The sequence below is a fragment of the Brachyistius frenatus genome, unplaced genomic scaffold (assembly GCF_029030835.1).
Source record: "Brachyistius frenatus isolate BFR_SWC_R1_liver_20210118 unplaced genomic scaffold, ASM2903083v1 Contig_206, whole genome shotgun sequence".
In the NCBI taxonomy this organism is placed as follows: Eukaryota; Metazoa; Chordata; class Actinopteri; family Embiotocidae; genus Brachyistius; species Brachyistius frenatus.
Window position 1 is genome coordinate 52,159 of NW_027210805.1, and position 23,768 is coordinate 75,926.

At 43.8% G+C, this 23,768-nt stretch overlaps 1 protein-coding gene across 2 annotated transcripts in view; it reads right to left on the bottom strand.

The window, feature by feature from the left end:
* The window catches only part of LOC138633085 (sodium/potassium/calcium exchanger 3-like), a 51,282-nt gene that overhangs the window by 5,741 nt on the left and 21,773 nt on the right, over positions 1 to 23,768 (bottom strand). For both annotated transcript variants that reach the window (XM_069719107.1, XM_069719108.1), the window contains exons 3-12: positions 17,318 to 17,394; positions 11,749 to 11,823; positions 10,761 to 10,845; positions 9,678 to 9,781; positions 7,334 to 7,408; positions 5,956 to 5,981; positions 5,811 to 5,864; positions 5,597 to 5,730; positions 1,447 to 1,607; positions 744 to 1,014 (exon numbers count right to left, since the gene is read on the bottom strand). In XM_069719107.1, the coding sequence (XP_069575208.1) occupies positions 744 to 1,014; positions 1,447 to 1,607; positions 5,597 to 5,730; positions 5,811 to 5,864; positions 5,956 to 5,981; positions 7,334 to 7,408; positions 9,678 to 9,781; positions 10,761 to 10,845; positions 11,749 to 11,823; positions 17,318 to 17,394 (1,062 nt within the window). The remainder of the gene's footprint in view (positions 1 to 743; positions 1,015 to 1,446; positions 1,608 to 5,596; positions 5,731 to 5,810; positions 5,865 to 5,955; positions 5,982 to 7,333; positions 7,409 to 9,677; positions 9,782 to 10,760; positions 10,846 to 11,748; positions 11,824 to 17,317; positions 17,395 to 23,768) is intronic.

Sequence of the window (23,768 nt, forward strand, 5' to 3'; positions counted from 1 at the left end):
CGCACCCCTCGTGTGTAGTATTGCTTACCAACAAAAAAAAAAAAAGAAAAGTAATCTAGATCTATTCATATTGTGGGGCAAATCTCAAAATATTAAACTTTTTGTAAATGCGATCTCCGCTTCCATGGCAAGGCATGGGGTATGACTAACAACTGGAAAACAATCAGTCGCGTCAGCAGAAGCGAATGCAAGGTGTGCAATGTTTACCACTCCAGGAAGTAGGCCGACCCCTTAGCAACGACCCTAGCAACCGATACGATTTGTAGTCCGTTTGAATGCTTTCTGGAGATGGTTTCTCAAACTGAATAAATACTCACGTTAAAAACACTAAACTGCTCAGCTAGCTCGGTCGTATTGTAAGTAAGATATCCGCTGAAAAAAGAAACAGATGGACTTCTGTATTTTTAAGATTTTAGCACCAGCATGTGTTAAAAGATGTTTAAGTGCGCGGCTATCTGTAATGTTACAGTACGGGTGCTCGGACCGACAAAAAGGACCAAAAGAAACCCGATTTCACCGAATGAGTCACATTTAATGGACCTCGAACAAGTAAAAACAACATTATATTGCATATAATATGAAATTTGATTCTAATTATATATTCCCATTGAGAGGGCGGAGTGATATTTCTAGTGATGAGCAGGGCTAATGTACAGTTGACCATTCAGATCTCTGGGTCGGATCTACGTGTCGTATAATGACAAAGACAGACGTTCACTGAGATCATTGTTTTAAAAACACACCTGGAATTTTGAAGGGCACCACGGGGCCATCATTGTCGTCCTCTCCCTCTCCCTCCTCGTCGTTCTCATTGTTCTCGTTGTCCTCGTTTTCGTTCTCCGTCTCGTTCCCAGACTCCAGCCGCTGAAGTCTGCACCTGCCGTTCAGACCCTGCTCGGCCACGCCCATCCCGTTCTCCAAGCCCCGCCTCCCCTGAGCTCTGGCCGCTGAGTCCGAGTCGCCGTTGGTGATGCGGTTGACCCGGGTCTCCGAGGTGTTGATCAGTCTTTGTCTCTGGAACATGGTCGCAGACAGACATCACGACGATATCTCCAGGAACACATTTGGACATTTTGTTTTGCTTTTGTTGAATTTTTACACAACAGAAAGCAGAAAAAGTGTCTTTATTTTTATCTGAGGCAGAACTTTCCTCTTCTTTCTGTCAGAAGCACAAATGTGTTTGTTTGGTTTGGATTTAAATCTAAACTGCAGTCTGCAGCAGGCAGGTGTCTAAGAGCATTAACATTCACTCTGCTGCCTCTCCTGCTCAACCCACACAGACTTATTTGGTTTTGTATTTCTGCTAAGTCTTTGCTTTCTGGCAGCGATTCTTTAAAGTCACTTCACTTGACAAAACTAAATTTCTCCTCAGAACTTTTTTTTCTTCCTCCCCTCCCCTCATTTCGAGTCACCAGCAGCAGGTGAAACCAGGTGACATGTACGTACCTCGTTGATGAGCATGCGGGAGGCCATGGTGAGGCGGGTTCTGGGCGAGAAGTGACTGGTGATCATGATCCTCATGCCGGCCTCGGAGAAGGTCAGCTGGTGGGGGTAGGCAGACAGCAGCTCGTCCACCATCAGCACCGACGGCTTGCAGTGGAAGTTAGCTGCAAAGAAACAAGAGACAGAGAACGTTTGACTCCCAAAATCCTTTCTTTTGGGGGTTTTTTTCCCCAGTTTTTTTCCAACTGAGAAACATTGCGAAGTTAAGAACTGTTGAGACCGAGTTGTAGATGTCAACGAGTGTAACGCTCTTTTTTTAGTCAGACCGTCTCCAAACCAAAATGCGACCGCTCGCCTTCTAACCGGACAAAACAAAGAGATCGCACACATCTCTCCGACTGTATCCTCACTTCACTGGTTTCCAATGACGTTCCGCTTCTGCAGAAACATGATCACGTTGCAGACAAGTTGACCTTTGACCTTCCCGATATAAGACGTCATCACTCGATCGTTTTATGCTTTCAGACATTTGTGTAAAATGTTGTCCAAAATTAGAGTGCGAAAACGATTTACTACTATTGCCACAAACATGTTTTGTAAGGTCACGGTGACCTTTGACCTTTAAAAATCAAATCAGTTCGCGGAGTCCATGAGAACGTTTGTGCCGAGTTTGAGGAAATGTTCTCGAAAATAATGAAAATGACGGACGGCCTGCAGCTAAAGAGACATGAAAAGGTGGATAAAGGTTGATATCGGCGCACAAAAACAACAGGAATCTTTCAGTTTTTATTCACACATTTTGAAATGTTTCCAAAAAAATTCAAGACTGGATATCAAATAAATTTTCCAGCACATACCTGTTTTTTAATTTAAATGGTAGAGTAATTTACTGCTCCCGTTCGTCATAAATATCTTCACGTGTTGTATATTTGATATTATTCTTATCGTATTGAATGTTCTTGTGGCTAACTTTGGGCTTTTATTCGGTTTAATTGTTTTCAAGTCTTTTTTTTTTTTTAAATGTTTCAGATTTTTTTGTTGTGTATAAATGTGCCAAAAAAAAAACAAATTTCACTTACTATTGAACCGTTTTTTGTTTTATGTTTCGTCACCATTCAAATAATACGTCTACAAACTATCTGGCTTCTATATTATAACTCATATTCTCTGTGTAATTGCACGTCTATACTTCAGGATGTTATTTAAAACATCAGGAACGTTAATATCAGTAACACATCACGGTAGAAGAAATACATCCAGACGCAGCAAAATGACGCATCCCCGTCGCAGGTGAGCGCCGAAGTGCGGCGGACCCGCGGCGCTACAACACAACACGCAGCAGGAAGGTGGAGTGATGATGAACCGTGGATGCTGACTGCAGATATTTAAATGCCTCACCGCCAACATACAGCAACATATGTCAACACAAAACAAGCAGCTCCGTGTTCACAGAGTGTGTTTGTGCTGTAGGCAGAGAGGGGAGAAAGTATCACACTCAATATCTGGCGTCAGACTCTCAACTAGAGATAGAAGAACGAACTGAGAGAGTTCAAAATCTCGAAGCAGCACCTTTGAGAACCAGATAGATTTTCACTTTGCAGGAACATGTCACTCTAAGGCTGCACTTAGCGAGGCACAGCCTCATGTAACGCAGCACCAGACAAATTTCTTAAACGTAGCTGGTTTTGCAAAGTTTTATCCACTTGGTTTTTCGTGAGATGTAACATTTCCAGGTCCAGGATACAAAGAACAAACAGTATCTGAAGGATCTCAGGAGTCCGCAACAGCAGTTCACCGTCAGCTACAACCCTTTCTGTTGATATAGACCAACGTGGTCCGCCTCATGTTGGCTCCAATAATACTCCGGCTCCACAAGAGTCCCACTCAACTTCTCTCATGAAATACAAAGTCAGTAAATGTTTTCATTGCGGTGTCATTTGCTTAAATCACTCCCTTTTTTATTAGTTTTCTGGTGGTTCATCTGAAAATAAACCTGTCATGAATTAGATATTAGGCCTCAAAAAGCGGCATTTTGGGGGGACTGACATGTGGTGCACTCCAGACCTGTCAATCAAACCAGGCACGCCACTAAGCATAGGTCTCTTTGAGGCCTCATATCTAATGAACGCTGGAATTATTTTCAGAAGAACCACCAGAACACTGATCAGAAGGAGCGAAGTTATCTAATGACACCATAATGACTTGTGGAAATCATTTACTGGCTTTGTATTTCATTAGAAAAGTTTATGCTTTTGAATGGGAGTCTATTGCAGCTGACAGTTTTTTGTTGTTGTTTTTTTTAGAGGCAACCCCTAGTGGTCCACAGTGGTATTGCACTTAAGGGTACTTCTGCATCGGCTCCACTTATCAGACCCGGATACTTCATCAATATTTATATAAAATCTCTGAATTTGAATAAAACCTTTTGATGCTCAGTGTAAGTAAGTTGTGGTAGGTCGCCTCCTCTGGCTGCATTTCCTCTGCAGAAATCTGAAGGACCTTCCACGAGTCCACTCGTCTACCAGCTACTAATCTGAAGCTGGAAAACACACTCAGCCTTGGCAACCGTCTGCTGAACCAGCGAGCCACCTGCCAGCACGGCTCTCTTCATCACCTCCTCAGCTGAGCCCGAGGAGCAGTGCCGGGTTCTCACCGGGGCAGCTGTCAACAGTACCAGAACGAGTTGACAGAGCGGGCTGTGCCAAAGCAGCCTCAGCCAGCTTCTTGCACTGCTCTCCTCTGCTGGTTGTTGTTGTTGTTGTTGTTGTTGTGCCCCACAAAGTAGTTTACCTCCGAGGGCAGACAGACAGCTGCAGACAGCAGAGTAAACACTGGAGGCGCTGGGAGGCCCGAACAGTCACCTCTGAGACGTCGCTGACATTCAAAGCAACTCTGCAGCTCTTAAAGGAGACGGAGACGTAAAAGGGCCGAGGGGCAACCGGCGGTGATGTCACCCGTTGGTTTGTTCACGAAGCCTCCAGTTCAGATTTTGTCCGTCGCTATCTTGCTAGTTGTTATAACTGTTGAGGAGCTGAGATCCTATATCAGGCAAGAATGGAACATTTCACTTTCAAAATTCCAGCAACTTGTCTCCTCAGTTCCAGAGTGTTGTTAAAACAAGAGGTGATGCAACACTGTAAAAATGCTCCTGTTCCAACTTTTTTGAAATGTTTTCATAAAATAAAAAAATATTTAAAATTTTCAACCAAGCAGCCACCAACAGTGACATCACTCGTTGGTTTGTGAACGGCCGTTATGAAGCCTCGAGTTTGGCCGGCACTATCTTGCTAGTTCGCAGCACTGTGGAGCAGGAAGTGACCATATTTGGACGAACTGGGGGAGGCGCGAGCAGTGGATCTGACTGATCTGATTGGAAACCCGACGATACCCTGTCCCGCCCATCGATAGCTGTAACCTGACTGCACCACTGGCCTGTCAATCAAACAGACACGCCCCCCAAAACACGGCTTTTTTAAGCTTATTTTCGAATTAATTACGGATTATTTTCAGATGGACCGCCAGAAAACAAATAACGAGAAGTGACTTTAGCCAACAACACCGAAATAACTTGTGGAGAAATATTATTGACTTAGAATTTTATGAGAGAAGTTGAATGGGAATCTATGGAGGCTTTTTGGAGCCAATCTCCAGTGGCACTCGGTGGTATTGCAGCTTAAGGCGCTTCTGCATCGGCCTAATTTTTCAGACCTTGAAGCTACGAACACTTTTATATACAGTCTATGAAGAGGACACTTGCAGCTACCATTAACTCGCTCAGAAGGAGAGTTACGGCGTCCCTCTATTGCAGCAGCTGCACCAAAAAGTGCTCAAACGTTTTTCCGCAGACTTACAGCGGTGACACCGACTTTCTGGTTGGAGGCTCAGTGCTCAGCAGGGTTTTGTCACGCGGAGCTCCAAACCGAGGGGAGCACTGGACCGATATCACCGCACACAAAGCCCGAAACATCAGGAGAGAGGATCAATCCGGGGCGAGTAAAGTCATCCCTGACTGTTCCATCAGGGAGCAGAATAAAAATAGACGAGCAGCGGCGCCTCAGCTGCCTTTATGTTTATGCAAATGCCAGAGATGAGCAACTGCAACCCACAGAGCCTTTTTAGAGGTCACAGTGGAAACAGAAGCACACTGTGATACCTTTCTTCAGCAGGACCGCGGTGGCATCACACGTGACGTTGTCCTCCAGGTCGGTGCTGCCCGTCAGCCCGTTGGCCAGATTCACGGAGCTCTTCTTTCGACGGTCAAAGTAGCGATGCGCCCTGCCGTTGAACCTGAAAAAACCGTCGGAGATTTTAGTAAAGACGTATCAGGTCACTTCAGGTCTTCGCTGTTTCTGATGAAGATCACTCACTTCATGATGAGGATGTAGACGGCGTACATGAGGATCAAGACCAGAGATTCCCACCTGAACGCAGACACAAAGTTCTGAGTCAGTGAGTAATTTAAAAAGCTTACAGATGTATATTCAGGGTTGCGCAGTAAACATCAGTACGCACCAGCACACCTTCTCGTCGTAGATGAACTGAAGAGGGGAAAAAAAAAAAAAAAAAAAAAAAGAGGACAGAGAGAGGACTTAGGTGGAGGCAGCAATTCAAAGTTAAATCAATTCTGCATTTCAGTGTCTGTGCCACAAGGGGGCACAAACAACCCAGAGCTCAGACAGACAGCAAAAGGTCAAAGTGTGACCTTTTGGTTCATTACATCTCATTTAAAGACATGAAACACTGCTTGATTATAAACTGGGTCAGTGCACATTAATATACATTTCTGCGAATTTGGCATGAGTTCGCCAAGAGGCTGTTTGTGTCTGCAGTGGACCGATTTTTCATAAAAACTGAACATAACATGAAAATAAAAATAATAATAAAGTCACTGAGTTTCCTTATTCTGCATCTGCATGTGCTATTAGAAGTTAGATTAGTGTACGGAAAATGTACTAACATTGCTCAGAGAGAAAGATATTCAAAAGATTTCATGTTTTCAGTTCGTTCAAATTTAACTTTTTGCATCTGTGAGTAGAATGCGTATTCACGCTTACTTTCGATGAAGTAAAAATACTTTAATGCTATTCAAAATTTGATTCAAGTACAACCGTGTTTCCCAAAAAGTTGGGACGCTGTGTAAACCGTAAATAAAAACAGAACGCAATGATCGTAAATCACATAAACCCAAAGATGTTGAAATGGAGGAATGTTATTGTTTTATGAAAAACATAAACTTATTTTGAATTTGATGCCAGCAACCTGTTTTAATCAAGTTGGGACAGGATCATGTTTACCACTGTGCTGCATCTCTTCTTCTTTTTTACAACACTCTGTAAACGTTTGGGAACTGAGGAGACCAGTTTCTGGAGTTTTGAAAGTGAAATGTTGTCCCATTCTGGCCTGATATAAGATTTAAGCTGCTCAAGGTCTCCTTTGTCGCATTTTTCATTTCTTGATGCGCCAAATGTTTTAAATGGGTGACAAAAACGTGTCTAAAGTAACACCATTATTTATTAAAGATGCATTAATATGCAAGTGGTATTTGACTGTTTTAGTTGGGTAATTTGGACCTAATTTTTTGCTGTTAAGTCTATAATTAATCATCATACTTAGGAAACTTATAAATAAAATCGTAGCCTGTGAAGTAACTGACCAACTGTACCTTTTAAATGAATAAAGTTCAGCAGAGTGAAAACGTGCAACATTTCCCTGCATAAAATAGAAATGCACTCCCCCAAGTAAATATTTCCTTTATGCATTGCATTGTGGGACTTGCATCCTCTGTACTGATACTAAAGCTGTCCAGTAAGCGACCGAAGGAGGTCTGTTCTTGCACACTGGACCATGTGAGCTGCGTGTCTGCAGGTGAGTCTGCAGCAGAAGCTCTTACCGCGATGAGCGCCGTGATGGAGAACGTGTAGTAGGTCGAATCCCGCAGCAGACCCCAAGGAGAGAGCTTCACCGCCTGAGAGAGGAAAAAGAAAGAAAGAAAAGGAAAGGACAAACAGAGCGATAAAGCACACGGACAAAAAGCAAAGATGAAAAGATTCTCAGAGAAACACTCGACCTTGCTGTTAGACAAAAGCCTCTGACGTCATCAGCCTACTGATGTAAACACGGGAGGCCTGAAGTCAAGCTCCCGAATCGGAGTCAATTGTAAAGGGCCGCGTCCTGCGTAGGGAAGGTGTGTTTGTTGGCTTTTTCGGAGCCCACAATGCGGTGACTAACTCTTTAACGCTCTCCCACACAGCACGCACTGTGTGTACACAAGAGGAAGGAGTCAGAGGGCACATCTTGAACGTGCCACTCCCAGCTGTGGGATCGTTCGCTTTGAAACGTTCGGCGGTGCTGAGTTTTTTCCTCTTTGTAAAAGGAAACCTGCTACGAACAGAAAGTTAAAGGTAATAAACAGCAGCGAGAGGTGCGCGGGCTTGGACGCGACCCCTCATTCCCCCTCCCTCTCCCTCTCCCGCACCCACCCACCCCCTCCCATCCCTCCCAGCTCTCATCGCAGCGCCCGTCTTTCTCCCTCATCATCTGAGTATGATTACATAATGCACAATCTGGGATTGCATCACTGTTTTTGGAGTGCAGCGCATATATTTTTCAGAGCAGAGAGCTTATCCTTGTACTGCGCTCGTTTCCATGTCCCTCGCACGTCAGATAGGATCAGAGAGGGGGGGGGAGAGAGAGAGAGAGAGAGAGAGAGAGAGAGAGAGAGAGAGAGAGAGAGGCCGCTGTGTATAATGTTATCTCGGTATCTGCTGCTGCGAAAAAAAAAACACACAGCGGCCAGGATGTAAAGCAGAGAGAGGAGAGAGATACAAACGATCTGTCGGGATCGTACCGACGTCACGTTGCACATGCGGCCGAGCACGGAGGGGAAGCGGAGGGACGTGGCACACAAACCAAAAATATCAAAACAGAGATAAACCAAATATGAAATATAATCAGCGTGCAGGTTTACAGATCAGGAAGCTGCCAGATGTTCGAATTCTTAAATTTGATTTCAAAAGATTTTTTAAAAAAGTACACGTACTACATCTTAATATTTACTTTTAAAACAGCGGTGGAAAAGTCAGGACATTAACTGAAGTGCCGTATTTGACTTTCTTGTACTTTACTTGAGTGTTTCCATTCTCAGCTACTTTATACTTCCACTGCGCTTCATTCATCCGACAGCTTTAGCTACTTTTCGGATGAAGATTCGACACGAGATTAAATAAAAAAGTTTTTAAAAATCCAACATATAGTTGAAGATGAAACCGGCAGTTTCCAACCTGACGTCTTGGCGCACTTGTGTACTAACACCCACTATTTTGATTGTATTGACGCTGTCTAGTACAGAAGCATGCAGTGCGCTACAAGTACCCGGATGATGCACTCAAAACGGTCCAAAAAAAGATGGACGCTTTCCACCCTAAACGGTCGCCATCTTGGATGGATTAGAGGAAGGGGCGGGGCCACCGACGTAAAGGATTTCAAATTAAGACGTCTGAGGAAGCTGCTGATGTTTATTTTTCCATTACTGTTGCTAGATAGAAGAATCAGTGTGTTTATTAAGTGTGTTAAAGAGAGGATGCAAAAACGTGTTGATTTCTGGGTGAAATAATGCAGACATTTTGCCGGGTGATGTGTTCATATATTGAGGTCATTTCCTGTCAGTGCAGAACGGCACCGTGTAATTTGAAACATTACTGTGGTTTAATTTCGATAAATGTTCAAATGATATCTCAGCAAAAATCCAAAACAGATTTGTGGGCCAGAACTTTGTGTTTTTCTGATGTCGTATATTATCATACATCAGTCAGAGGGATCAAACCAGCACTTTTACTTTCATACATCTGGCTCATACTCTTTTTTTTATGCAGGACTTTTACTTATAATGGAGTATTTGTACTTTACTGTATTGGTATTTTTTAAAAACCCATTTTTTTAAATGGGGAAAAAAAAAAAAGAAGATATAACATTTAAATCATAACATTAAAATCCCTGTTAAACATGTACTTGGGTCACAGCTCACGTTTGCTGCCTGCCACTGTGTAAACCAACAGTGTGTGCCCTCTGCTTTTCCCTCTGCATAAACATGGACGCACACTCTAGTGGCTCAGTATTTAAAGGTGACATTAGGCCAGCGGTTTTTTCGCGCTGTGAAAATGCCACCGGGTCATCTGAGCGGCGAGTAGCTTCGGCGGCGGCGGCGGCCGTGCAGCGCCGACACGATGATGTCATACCTGTCCGGCGAAGAAGCCGCACACGCCGATGATGCAGAGGATGTTGAAGACCGCGGAGCCCACGATGGTCCCCACGCCCACGTCACCTTTGGTGATGAACACGCCTGGGGGAGTGAGCCGGCACACAAACACACACACACACACACACACACACACACACACACACACACACACACACACACACACACACACACACACACACACACACACACACACACACACACACACACACACACACACACACACACACACACACACACACACACACACACACACACACACACACACACACACACACACACACACACACACACACACACACACACACACACACACACACAGAGGATGAGTTTACAGAGAGTCGTACTGGACTGAATCCTGTTGCAGCTCGGCGGCGGTGACAAACAGATGTCACACAACTGTCAAAGCACTTGTAAACAGTGAGACACACACACACACACACACACACACACACACACACACACACACACACACACACACACACACACACACACACACACACACACACACACAGTAACAGACAGATGTGTCTTCACAATTTTCTACAAGAAAATGTACATGAATGTGACTGCATTTCAAATCCTATGATCATATTTTAGTCAGTGGTATATAAAAGAAATATATATATTAATTCATTATTTCAGCAGACGATAAAACCAAATATAATTTATTTTCTGATGAAATAAAATGAAATAAAGCAACATTAAATGTCTGTATGTATAATTTGAGAAATACAGCGACATCATGAGTAGTGTGCCTTCGATGTTCTTCGTATTGTTGACTCAGACGGATTTGGTATGCCGAACACACACATGATCAAATTCCAAAAAAAAAAAAAAAAAAAAAAAAAAAAAAAAGAGAGAAAAAGTGGAAAGACCACATGGCCTTTACCCATCAGCAATGCTCCAGAGCTTATTACATAAGATGACTTTAATGTGATTCTGATGTGATTCAGAAAATTGAAAGTGTCTTGGGATGAAAGCATTAGCGTAAAGCCCCGTACGTTTCCTCCCCGGCCGGTTCAGAGACCGACGGGCCCGGATGTGGGAAAAAATGTCGTACCTATGATGGAGGTGAAGAGCTCGGGGGCCGAGCTGCCGGCCGCCATGAAGGTTGCGCCCGCCACGTCCTCGCTCAGGTTGAGACGCTGAGAGGGGGAAAAAAAAAAAACACAAAAAAAAAACAAGACGCCGCTGCGGTCAGAGAGTCCAGCCACGGGGAGATCAGTCACCGTCTGACCTGCGACCCGTGAGCTGATCGTTAAGATCCGACCGAAGCTTACAGATGTGCTGCTGTATAAATAAATAAATCTGTTAATCTGCTGTTTTACCGCACGGTTTTCAAACCGCACGACACAGCAGTTTCAATAAATTAAAATTAAAATTAAAATCTCTGTCCTTCTGGACTGTTCCTTTTACCGGAAACCAACGCTATTTTGTTAGAATATTGATATATTTGTTCAACATAGACATACAAACACAAACACCGAGCTAGCTCTTTTACAACTTTTGTATTTCCTTATGTAAAAGAAATCCTGGTAGATAAAAAAAACAAAAAAGCTCCTATATTAGAAATGTCTTTTTTTCTTTTTTTTCTTGTGCTGTGATATAAACATACATACTGAAATTATGTAGATGCACATATTTCATTATATCAAGATGTCTATATTTAGAGTTTGTAAATATGATACCCGATAATGGCTTGCTGTATTTTTGATGTGGTGGGCAAAGTATATTATTGTATGTAAAAGTTCTGTTGGAGTGTTGAATGTGTTTTTCGATTTACAAACAGCTGCGAGATGCAACTGGAAACTCAGGAAAAGCTAATAAGTGGAGTCCAGATTTGTTTAACAACGAGCAGATTTCACAGCGTTATTAAAAAAATTAAAAAAAAAGAAGACATCCCTTAGAAATAAACATCTAGACACCTTCCAGTATCTGAGTTTTCAAATGAAACCCCTGACTTCATCAAATTTCCAGAGTGCCCGACGTAACTTTACTGGCTCTGTGACAATATTTTCTCATTGTTTTGACTGGAAAAACATTAATACCTCACATATCTTCTCCAAGGAGGGAACAAAGTAGTCGTCGCAGACCAGGGCCAGACCACAGAACATGTAGACAGTCTGTAACGAGAGACAAAGAGTCAGGACCATTACAATATTGTGAATTATTATATATAAAAACAGGGCTGGAAGTCCACATGAAGACACCAGCTTGCACCATTAACCGTACGAAACATATCTGTGATTTATTTGCTGATATTTTAAATGGCAGGTGATGTTGTTTAACAACTTCCACGACTTTTTATTCTACTTTTGAACAAATCCCTCAAAGGTACAGTCAAGAATGCCTCTGCTCCGGCTGCCTCATTAAATTTACATGTAAATTACCATGAAAAATTAAACAGCGAGTCTCATAACTAAAGGCGAAAGAGTCACAGATCTGATCCCATACAAATTCACTGGGGTACATTAACAGATCCGCCATTAAACATTCATGAATAACGCAACTATGGGCCCACACTGTTTACATGTTTAAATAGGGATGTTAGTTTTCACTTTTAAAACATACTGGCATTAAAAAGAAGTCTGGGAGGCAACGTTATTTACATGGCTGCTTCTTATTCGCCCACTCACGTTAGGCATCTGCAAGCACTGTGACATCTGAACTTGAATATCACTTAGCCCAAGCTAAAGAAAAAAAACAAAAACAGACTCATGGCAAACTCCTACTCTGTATGGTTGTTCATTAAATTATTAACACGTGCTCCACAAATGCAACCCTTTAGTTGTAATATAATGATTCTAAAGTAGTTGTCGTATACCGTTCTTTAGAAGTGATATCAATTTATCTTACAGTTGTATTTTCCACAACTTTTGGGCACTTTCAGCCGTTATTTTTTTTCTTTCTTTTTAACAACACTGTAAATATTTATGAACTGAGGAGCCCGGTTGCTGGAGTTTCGAAAGAGAAATGTTGTCCCATTTTTGCCTGATAAAGGATTTCAGCTGCTCAAAAGTTGAGGGTCCTCATATTTTTTGTTTCGTGATGCACCAAAATGTTTTCAATGGATGACAGGTCAGTCGATCAGTTTAGCATCACGAGGCAGTTTTCCGCTTCGCCTCAGTCCACCTAAAAAGATCTTGGGCCCAGAGAAGGTGGCATTGTTTTTGGATCATATTTATATATGGTTTCGTCTTTGCTTGGTAGAATTGTAACTCACATTTGTGGACGCAGCGATGAACTGTGTTCACTTAGAAGTGTTTATGGAAGTGTTTCTGAGCCCATGCAGTGATTTCCACTGCAGATTCATGTCTGTGTTTAATGCAGTGTGTGTGTGTCCTCATTCCCTCAATCACGATACAACTAATATGCGATAACCAGCATTATCACTCCCAAAAACCGACTTACGATACTTTTTTTGCAAACTTTAATATGTAATTACCAGACTGTGAATGTTGTCAGACTTAACTGACAAACATCAAACCACTTTCCAATTTCCCTGTTCCTTCTCCATAAATTATTATCTCACCAAAATAAGAGTGTAAAATCTGCAAATAAACTGAACAATATAGGTGTTTGGTAACCTTAAAAACAATTGTGATTAAATCACAAAACAAACAAAATTGGGCATAACAGTGAGCCGTTGTCTCCTGGCAGGTATCCTTATATCTGTAATCAATCTGGTAACAATCTTATATAGTAGTGGCATGTTTTTTTTTTTCCACTCCTAGCGTATTATTGCATAAACATCCAAACCCATGAAACTTTTCCTGTGCGTCACGTGATAAACACGCAATACAGAGCACACAGAGATGAAAGACAAATACCGGTGATCAAGAGAAGAAAATGTCAGGCAGTGACAACAAAGTGAGTGGAAACATGTGAACAAAGGAAAAGTATGAATATTCTTACAGTTTGTAATAATGAAGCCTTTCAAAGACCTGCTCACAGCGAGCCTGACATGAAGAGTGAACATTCCTTTGTCCTTTTTGTGCTCGGCAGTGAGTCACACTTCGCTGAGCACCGGGACTTCTTCCATTTCCTGTTTCTGAAAGCAGGTGAGAGCGAGCTGAACTTCTCCACACCTGTGTAAGAGCCATGACTGAGCCCACACACTGAATTACTTTCAGTGCGCGCGCGCGTGTGTGTGTGTGTGTGTGTGTGTGTGTGTGTGTGTGTGTGTGTGTGTGTGTGTGTGTGTGTGTGTGTGTGTGTGTGTGTGTGTGTGTGTGTGTGTGTGTGTGTGTGTGTGTGTGTGTGTGTGTGATGAAGAGGAGTGCCATAAGCTCGAGGCCATCAGTCACTCGGGTGGAGATTTGTCAATTCTGGGTAAGCGAAAGGTTAAAGGCCCCATGTAATCCTGATAACTGGGTTTAATCTGGATTTAGGGTTGAGACGGAGTGTAGGGAAAACAACGGCCTTCATCACTCTCTCTCTCGAGCAGACTTGAACAGGGCGTGAGCGTGAGGGAATGAGGCTATGCTGAACGCACATTTGTTTTTTTATTCGTGCATATGTTTTACACGTCACGGAAGTCTTTAAATCTGCGGTTGTGTTCGTGTTTATTCAGAGCACATGTGATGACGTCGGCGTCAACGAGCTGTGCAGAATTAGAGGCGCGTCAGCCGTGCAGCTGTCAACAGAAGAGCAGCAGTTGGAAGCTCAACGCTCAGATTAAAATTCAGAAATAATAACTTCTGCTGTTGCTGTTTTTTGGTTGTTGGTTTTTTTTAACACCAGAAACACTCATGATCAATGACAGCCTTCGCTCCGGGATCAATTCGCAGCTGCGCTGCTCGATAATACAGGGGGGAAAAAGACAAGCCTGGTTTAATCCAGTGTTTAAAATCAACATCCCTGAAATGAGACCACATGCTGCTACAGATGCAGCCTTATTCAGACAACATAAGCCAAAACATAAGGTGACACGGCCTCTGTTCTGTCAATTGTTTCGTTGTTTTTATAATTGGGCTTTAAAAAGATTGTTATTTTTATCTTTAACCTGTAAAATAGCATAGAAATAAGTGCTAATGGATTCTGTCTTATTATCACTGTTTAAAAATCACCTTTACATCTCAAAATGGAATAACCTTACTAATTCAGATTACACTTGTTCAGCCATTTTCAACATCGTTTCATTATTCTTTTGGGAGCTTCCAGCTTTTATATTAAAATTTTACTTTTCAGCAGTTAAGTTAAGTTTTGCATGACAGTATTATAGTAAAATGATTTATTATTTCTGAGCTGAATGTTTTGCACGTTATCGTTAATTTCTGCCATTGACATTTGAGCATATTTCAGATTTTTTTTCATTCAACATATATATATACGCAAAACATTAGAAAACACAGCACCAAACAAAAAAATATATAAGGAACTCTACAAGACACAAATAATTATCCAATAAGGGCTAAAAAAAAAAAAAAAAAACAAGAAGCAGCAGATCGTTCACGACTGATTCATCTTTAAAAATTGGGTTCCAGTTTGAGTTCTGTGGGTTCTGTTACAGAATGAATTTAGTTGTTGATGAAATTCAATGAATAGACATCAATACTTGAAACAAACGTTCTCTGTTTTCATCTGATTTTCTGCTGTTTTATATCATTGTAAATTCATTATCTTTTGGTTTTGGAGTGCTGGTCAGTCAAAACAAGCAGTTTAAATATGTAACTTTGGGGTCTGGGATATTTAAATACACTTCTTTTTACAAGACTAAACGATTCAACAGTGATTTAAATAAATCCTCTGATTAATTTGGAAGAAAATAACCCAAAATCAAAGTCTACGTGCCAATTCTTCTTGAGCTTTCAGTGAAATTTGCAATCAAAATGTCTTTATTTGCTGACAAGGCCAACAAGTGGACCCTGAGTTGAGATTACTGACTGCTCCCGTGGTCGAGCGGGAACTTCCACGGTCAACAGAAAGTCACCGGACGAATAAATTAGCCTCGGCATGTTACGCTGCTTTTACTTGGCTCCTTTCCTACAAACCAGTCTGGGGAAATTTCAGCGCAAATATTTGATGTCACAGTTCAAACACACACGGTCAAAGCTGGGCCCTTTTGTCCCAGACTTATTTTGTGTCTGAATATTGTATGCTTGAAAAGGGGGCCGGTACATCAGCTCGACAACTGTACAGTTTATTCTGCAGATTTCAGCCCCGACTGTCCTTCCATGTGCTTGTACACAGAGCAAAGTCCAATAACACCTGCTATGAAATGACATGGGGCACATTACTCTAAAGGTTAGACATCAGTAGGAAATAGCTGGTGATGATATACTACATATATTTGCTTTTATTTAAAAAAAAAAACATCCAAGCATCCTGGAAAAGGTTAATTTAATTTGCCCTTCTGCAGCAGGAGAAGGCGAACTCAGAGGGTGGGTGCGCTGTAAGTAGCGACATAGCCTGGAACGTCAGACCTGGCGAAATGGCCCTTTCGGAAGTTCTTAGTGCTCGGTTTATGCACTGCAAAGTTCCCCTGAGACGCTGCTCGGCTGGCATGATCCTCCATTACGGTCAGCCCTCCAGAGACTATCAGCAACGTGGGTCATCGTGTACCGGAACATTCTGCCTGCTGTGTGCCATTCATAATGGAGTGATGGCAGAGGGGCTCCATTGCAGCCTCGGCCTTGCATATCGACCCCTGCCGGGCCGCGCTGGAGAGGCCAACGCGGCTGGTCATGCGTGCGTTGGACCCGACTAGCTGCTGCCGGAGTGGAGGAGACGCGACTCTTTTCGTGTAACCTTGAATGATAGCCTGCTGGCAGTTGAACCCTGAACTTAAAAACGGTTGTTGAAATGTTTTCATTTTGATGTTGCAGTTTGAAGGATAAGGCTGACATTATTCTCTATATAGAGAGTGCTCATGCACTGCTTCATGCCTTTTAAATATTTACAGTTAATTTAGATTTTATGGACTCTACGTATTATATTTGGATTCATGAAAATGTCATGTGAAATTTCAGAGTTTTCTTGATATTTTTAGCCTCATTTTTACCTTGAAGTTCTCTTAAATGATTCAAATTTGCTATACCTGTTTTAAAGTCAATTTAATCTCCAGTCACTAGCATCCCTAGTTTAAGGATGCTAGTGACTAGCCTTGTAAGGTAAGTTGCCAGCCTTACCTTATCTTTGAAAAGCAAGATGATAGCCTCGGGATGCTAGTGACTAGTGAAGTCAGTGACACGTCTAATGGCCTAGGTAGACATGTAAGTTGCTTGATTGAATGATTAGCTGATCTTAGCAGGTCGTTGATGTATTAACAAGGAAGCAATTCTTCTGGCCTCATTTTCCACTACTAGCCGATCCGTCGCTGGAATAGCCACAAACACAGGCTGCCACAGCCTCTCAGTAGTCTTATTTCTGTCATTCTGTTACAGGTGTCCTATTGATTTATTGTAAACTACATTATTCGTGCGGGATGGCATTGAAGAAACACGTCCTCCGGAGCAACAGTGTGCCTTTCTGATGTGTCTTTTGGACGACGATGAAACAGGAAACATCAGGCTTTTGGCCACGCAGACGACACGTGAGTTTTCATGGAATTATTCGACAAACGAGAGAAAATGAACGAGAGCACACGTGAATGCAGAGTTGTGAAGGTGAACTTACACACAGGACATGCAAGGCCACAGCTCCTTCCGTTCTCTCTTTGTGCGTGAACAGATCTGTCGGGAACTCGTGCAGAGCTGCGGGGGGACGGGGACGGGGACGGGGACGACAGAAACCCAGGGTTAGTACAGTTAATAATATACAGTATGTGCGTATGTGTGTGTTTCTGCAGAAGAGAGGTCAACCCTACGAGCACAGCCACCCATTGAACTCATCCGTACTGACAAGGAGCGTTGCCCAGAGAACACCTTGCCCAAAGTGTGTGTGACACACCGAGCTCCCGCTGCCAAGGACCGGCGCACCGGCTCGCTTCCTCGGAGAGAACAGAGAAACGGTGGGAGGACGCGGCGAGGGCAAAGAGGAGAGAGCGTTGTAAAAATAGAGCGGGAGGATATTTAGGGTAACGGCAAAGTGGGAAGGAGAGCAAAGGAGAGAGAAAGGGTGGTGGCGGGAGCTCAACCACAATACCTCGGCATGGGAGTGTGAGACCACGTGTGAGCGGGGCGAACGGGACAGAGAGAAAGTTGGCAGACGGAGACAGTGTAAAGGCAAACAGGAAGCGGTGGGAAAAAAGAAAAAAAAAAAAAGAAGGAAAAAAAAAGGAGGAGGTTTGGCTTTGAAAGGTGGCCCGAGTTATTCTACCCTCTCCCCGTGGCTCCTTGACTCCTTCCGCCTCTTTCCACTGCCAAAGACCAGTGACAGGCGCTTGGCTGCCAAGGAGCGTCGAGGAACCTTTCGCTTCTCGCCCCCTCGAGCATCAAGTCATCCCTGTCATCGTCTCCTGTCACACAGACCGGGAGCCCGTTCGCAGGCCGCCGCTGACATCTGCTACATATTTCAGCAGTCGCTGGAAAAGGTCAGCCAGTCATCAGGCACAGATTTGGGCTAAGGCTACTGTCTGCTGGCACGTCATGTCAAGAAACGGCAATGTCAGAAGCAGAAATGGTTTACGGGCCGGTCTTGGAAAAACCTGGAGAAAGAACAAGGCACTGAGGTCCAAATAATGAAGTGTGCAAGAAAGAAAAGACATCGGACCTTACGGATTTACAGCAACACTAGTTCAGAGCGGTTCTGTGTGCATATTGCACACAATGCAAAGGTGACAGTTGGTCTTGTGTTGGTTTGTACATCATGATTGTGATTCCACTTTGGTAAAGCCTCAATTAAAAAGGAGAGTTTTAGGAGGTCATCGTGGATTAATAAAGGGAATTACTATGAAATTTATTGTTAAAATACATTTTAACTCAAAATTGACAGTTAAACTTTAGTATGTTAGCTTATTTTGTATTTGCCCTGGGTTTCGCAAGTATTTGATCTAAAACCAAAGAACTAAACAAAGTGAAGGTTTGACCTGAAGAAAATTTCGAAGGATTACTAAAACCAGTATAATTCACCCTGAATGCCTGCACCAAATTTTACGGCCATCCATCCATTGAGTCACGTTGGCAGCAGTTAAACCTCGACAACATTTTGCAGCTCCTGGGGAATCCCAGTGCGTTTCCAGGGCAGATGAGTTATATAATCCCTTCAATCCATCCAACGGTTAACATGTAGAGACATCCCAGTTCGGACTATTATGGCGGACCAAGTAACCGAACAACAGGAACATCATTGGAGCCGTATCCCAACAGCTTGGCTAGAAACCTACAATAACTTCTGAATATTGTTATTTATGTTTTTAACCTCTTAAATCATTGCCTTTGTTTTGGAAACTTCCAACTGAGAAAAATCACTCAAATTCAGTCAGTAGCAGCTCCACAACCGCGAGTCAAAAATAATCAACCCCTGAACTCGATAAATCTTTGGGACAAAAAAAACGCTGCAAATTAGAGAGTGAAAAAACAGTATCATAACAAAGAGTCAGTGAAAACTGATGTCGCCGAACCTGTTCGAAAAAAATCGTCAGCTGCAACTCGACCAAATTTGAAGCGACAGCAATGAAGCACAATAACGCCGCATCCATTCGAGTCGCAGCAGTTCCAGAAGAGGACAACGTTTTTCTTTTATTTCGGCATTAGAGTCGACAGCGTGACACCAACTAGACAAGAGGTTTGGCTCGGAAGCACTGCGGTCCGGTTACGTAGTGTTGCAGCCTACGGAGAGCAGAAGCCTCCTGCATCATTCACAGGGACTCGAGAGGAAGGTAGGCTGACCGCGAGTAGGTGAAAGAATGAATGAGTAAAGCGGTTGCGTGAGTTCAGAGAGGTGGAGTAGTTTTATCATCCCACCTACATGTTATTTCAACTCCTTCACAACGTTGCGCAGAGAGAGAAAATTAGAGCAGAAAGAATAGTTCACTACTTCCCCACTGTTTTTCTCCCACTCCCACTCCCAACCCCTCCCCCCCCATCTCTTTTTGTGCTTTGCTGACCTATTTGCATCAACAACATCTCCGTGTTTGAGAGGCCGCAGTCCTTCCCCAGCTCTGTGTTCCGCCGATATAACTTCTTTTGCCGTACACAAAGCAGAGCAGCCAGTAAAAAAAAAAAAAAAAAAAAAAAAAAAAAAGCCACAGAGGCTACAAAGCAGCAGAGCAGAAAGCCATCTCACAGCGACAGCTGGATGTGTTTAATATTTACTGTTACAAGCCGGTGTTCGCTAGCTCAAACCCAATCCAGCCAAAATGCCAGACGAGTGTGTGAAGGGAAAGAACGAGCGGCTCTCATGGCATCGAGGAAAAGAAGACACAACACGCTCCGGCCTGAGATAAAAAAAAAAAAAATCACGGCAAAAACACACAAAAAAAAAAGAGGAAATCTCCTAGAATGGATTACGACAGCGACGCATAATAGGAGACTGAAAAAGGGAACGGCTGGCACAATCTATACCAAAAATGCCTCCGGACGTCTTCGGAGAGCCCGGCAGATAAAAAGCCCGAAACAGACAGAAAATAACTCTCAGAGAATTTCCCACGAGAGGTAATAATAAGTACACGTGCGGATGTGAAGCAGAACTACACGCTCCCACCGGAGACCCACCGAGCCCTCGTGATAAACAAGGTGTTTTATACACACCGATGCTGAAAGGTTCCACTTCACAGCACCGAGCTCACACTAAACCCGAATCAGAAACACATGCTCGCCGAGCGGCACCGGTAACGCACACAAACACCTTCCTCCAAACAACGACTCTGCAGTCACTGAGTCACTGTAATGATTTGTATTTCTAATCTATATTTCTATTTTTTTTTTATGGGGAGGGGGGGGGGTTTCAAAAGCACAAGAGCAAAGTGTAAGAAATTAAGTGAACATTATATGTGCAAACATAAGCCACTACTGTTAGTACGTCTGGCTAACTGGAGGATCCGCAGCAGTAGCACAGATTTACTTCCGAGGTGAAAGAGCATTTTTAATCCCTAATTTATTTTACAGGATTACAGTTTACATTTAAGGCGAAATATAATCAGAGTTTAGGTCGACAGTAGCTGAATTGTTTCAGTCAAATACCGCCGAAACTCCCCATCTGTTGGTTCGTATTCATCCTCAGAGTCCTTCCTCTCGTGTCCTTAAAATTCAACCAGCCCGACTTGGAAGTGGGAAAGTTTGGATTCTCTGAGTGGAAAAATACAACTCAAGGCCGGACGAACTAGAAAATATACCGCGAAGAAAATGGGAGTTTTTTGTTTTTTTCTGTGCTTCAAGAAGCAGGTTTGATGTACGTTCAGATGGCAGAAAGAAATGCTCTGAAAATAGCCTGACTTGGATAACCTATCCAACATCAGTAATTTAAAATGTGGAAAAGGGATTTGAATGGACGACGACGAGGTCGCTTCGTACTTCTGTCTAATCTAAAGCAGGTTGTTCAGGGTGCCGCCGATGTTGCCTGTTTGTGAACTAGAAAGTGGGAACGTTTCCAAATGGACATTTTCCCAATTCCCTGCTGCCTGACTGCGGTTATAAAACCCCATTAATGGGAAATATATCAGGTAGAAACAAACTGGAATCATCATCGTAGCAACAGTAACTAAGGGGGACAGGGGCTTAGCAACCTGTCACGTACCAAGGCGACGTGTCAAATGGATGAAACTAAAGCACATTAAATGGTCTATTTCTGCGCGATCAAAAACAGTTATAATAACTCCGGTCGGCCCGAAATGGGAACTCTCCGTCATCAGAGAGAAGAAGGTGAGCGGCGCTCTACATGAGCAGCTGAGACAAAAAAAAACCTCAGCAGCTGAGTCCCGTCGAGTGGACACGTCGATGGGGCGGCGTTCGTCGTGCCGGGGGGACACGCGTGCAGGCGGCAGATGCACTCGTCGCCATGGCCTCGTCTGTTTGTTTTTTTTGTCAGCGTGAAGGACGCATCGGCACACACCAAGCACCTGCTACATGTCACAACCCCGGCTTTATTACTCCAGTTGGCGGGGGAGAGGGGGGGGAGAGGGGGGGTTGACTTTGATTCAGTTCACCGAGCCTTGAAGTAACGTCATCACAGAGACGACACGTTTTTATACCATTCATTTTCATTTTTTTTTATCCCCCCTCCCCCTTTTACTCAGTCGCGCACGGCGACTCTTGGCCGGACGCCGAGCGGCTTCGCTGCCCTGGCTGAAGGCGAGGCAGCTCAGACGCGGTGACAGCAGCTACTGAGACACTCTGGACATGCGATGACGGCGGTCACCGTCCTCAGCGCGGCGAGTGCGTGTCCTCGTGGACGTCAGCGTCCCAGTTGTGATTGGGCTTTTTTGAAGTATGCTGATTTCGTGTTTGCATATTTACTGTGCTGCAAACAGGACATTTTAGATCCCAGTAAAAATTAAGAAGATTAATAGGAGACTTTTATTTTGGGAGGTGCAGTTGCAGAGGTACAGAACCGTCAATCAAACATAACGCTTTTTTGAGGCGTGTAATCTAATTAATTATGGAATAATTTTCAGATGGACCCCCGGAAAAATAGTAAGAAGGACTGACTTTCGCTAACAACACCAAAATAACTTGTGGAAAAAACTGTATTGACTTTGTACTTCATGAGAGAGGATAAATGGGAGTCTATGGAGCCGGAGCCGACCCCTAGTGGCCCTCAGCGGTATTGCAGCCTGTGGCATTCCCGCACCGGCCTCACTTTTCAGACCCGGAAGCGACGTCCACTTTTACATACGGTCTGTGCTTAGATCGTTCGCGAATCTATCAAACTAAACGAAACAATCCGATTCCAGACAGAATCACACGAGCAGTCAGTCACACGCAAAGTTTTTGATGCGTTTCGTCAATATGCCCGGCCGCCTCGTAAAGTGCGCTCGACCGTGTCCGACTGACCTCCGTAGCAACAGAGTGAGTGTCTCCTGGAGGCACAATGTGTGTAAGTGGCAGAAAGGAGAAAAGGTGGAAACAAGAACAGACTGCTGGCCTCGACCTGAAGGGAGTCACTCTGCTGCCGCCGCCTGCCACCGCTGCCGGGCAGTACACCAACCATTAGCGACGACGCTTGATGTACTAACACGGCGAGCGCGGGGCCGAGATGCGGTGCATTATGCATGATATTTGGAGAAATATACAAAAAATATATATATACACGTGTCCTGGTGTACGATGGGGAATGGGGAGTTGCGTTGGGTCAGCAGAGAGATAAGGAGAAGGAAAAGAGGTGTTTCCGGTGTGAAGGATGTTACCTGAACTGACAGCTGAGCCCGTAATATTTTCTCAGAAGCCACGACGATAAATCAGAACGGCGAATTGTGCACACGAGAGGAGGGGAAAAAAAATAAATAAAAAGTGATGCATCGTCATCCTGGTAATTAGTGCAGTTGTAAGTGAGGTCAATGGGTTGAACACTTAACAGCTGCTGATGGTGCTCTGGCCTGAACCAACCCTGCTGGCTGTACACACACACACACACACACACACACACACACACACACACACACACACACACACACACACACACACACACACACACACACACACACACACACGCGCACACAGTAACACACATATTCACGAATACGCACATGCAGCACACACACACACACACACACACACACACACACACACACACACACACACACACACACACACACACACACACACACACACACACACACACACACGTGCAAACACACAAGGCCACTGAGACTTCCATTGTTTCCCCCTTTTCTGCAATCATCCCGGGGTCCCCCCGTTCGTCTTCGCGATGCACAATCAGTGTCAATCAATGTATCAATCAGCAATCAGGCTTCAGCTCGCGGGGGGACACAGTCTGCTTCGTTCTGCTGCCGGAGCTGCCTGCCTGCATCGTCCCATGCCTGTCTAATTTACCCGGCAATTTGGTGGGAGCCACTGGGAGCCGACGAGGAGGGGCTCACTCGTAGCACCGACTTTTTTTTTTTTTTTTTCCCCCGTTTGACTCGGTCTCCCCCGTGACGGAGCTCCGCGGCACCTTTGCTTCTCCTTTATGCAACGTTGAACACACTCGGATACACGAGCGCATCACGCTCGCTGCTGTGTTTGCAGCA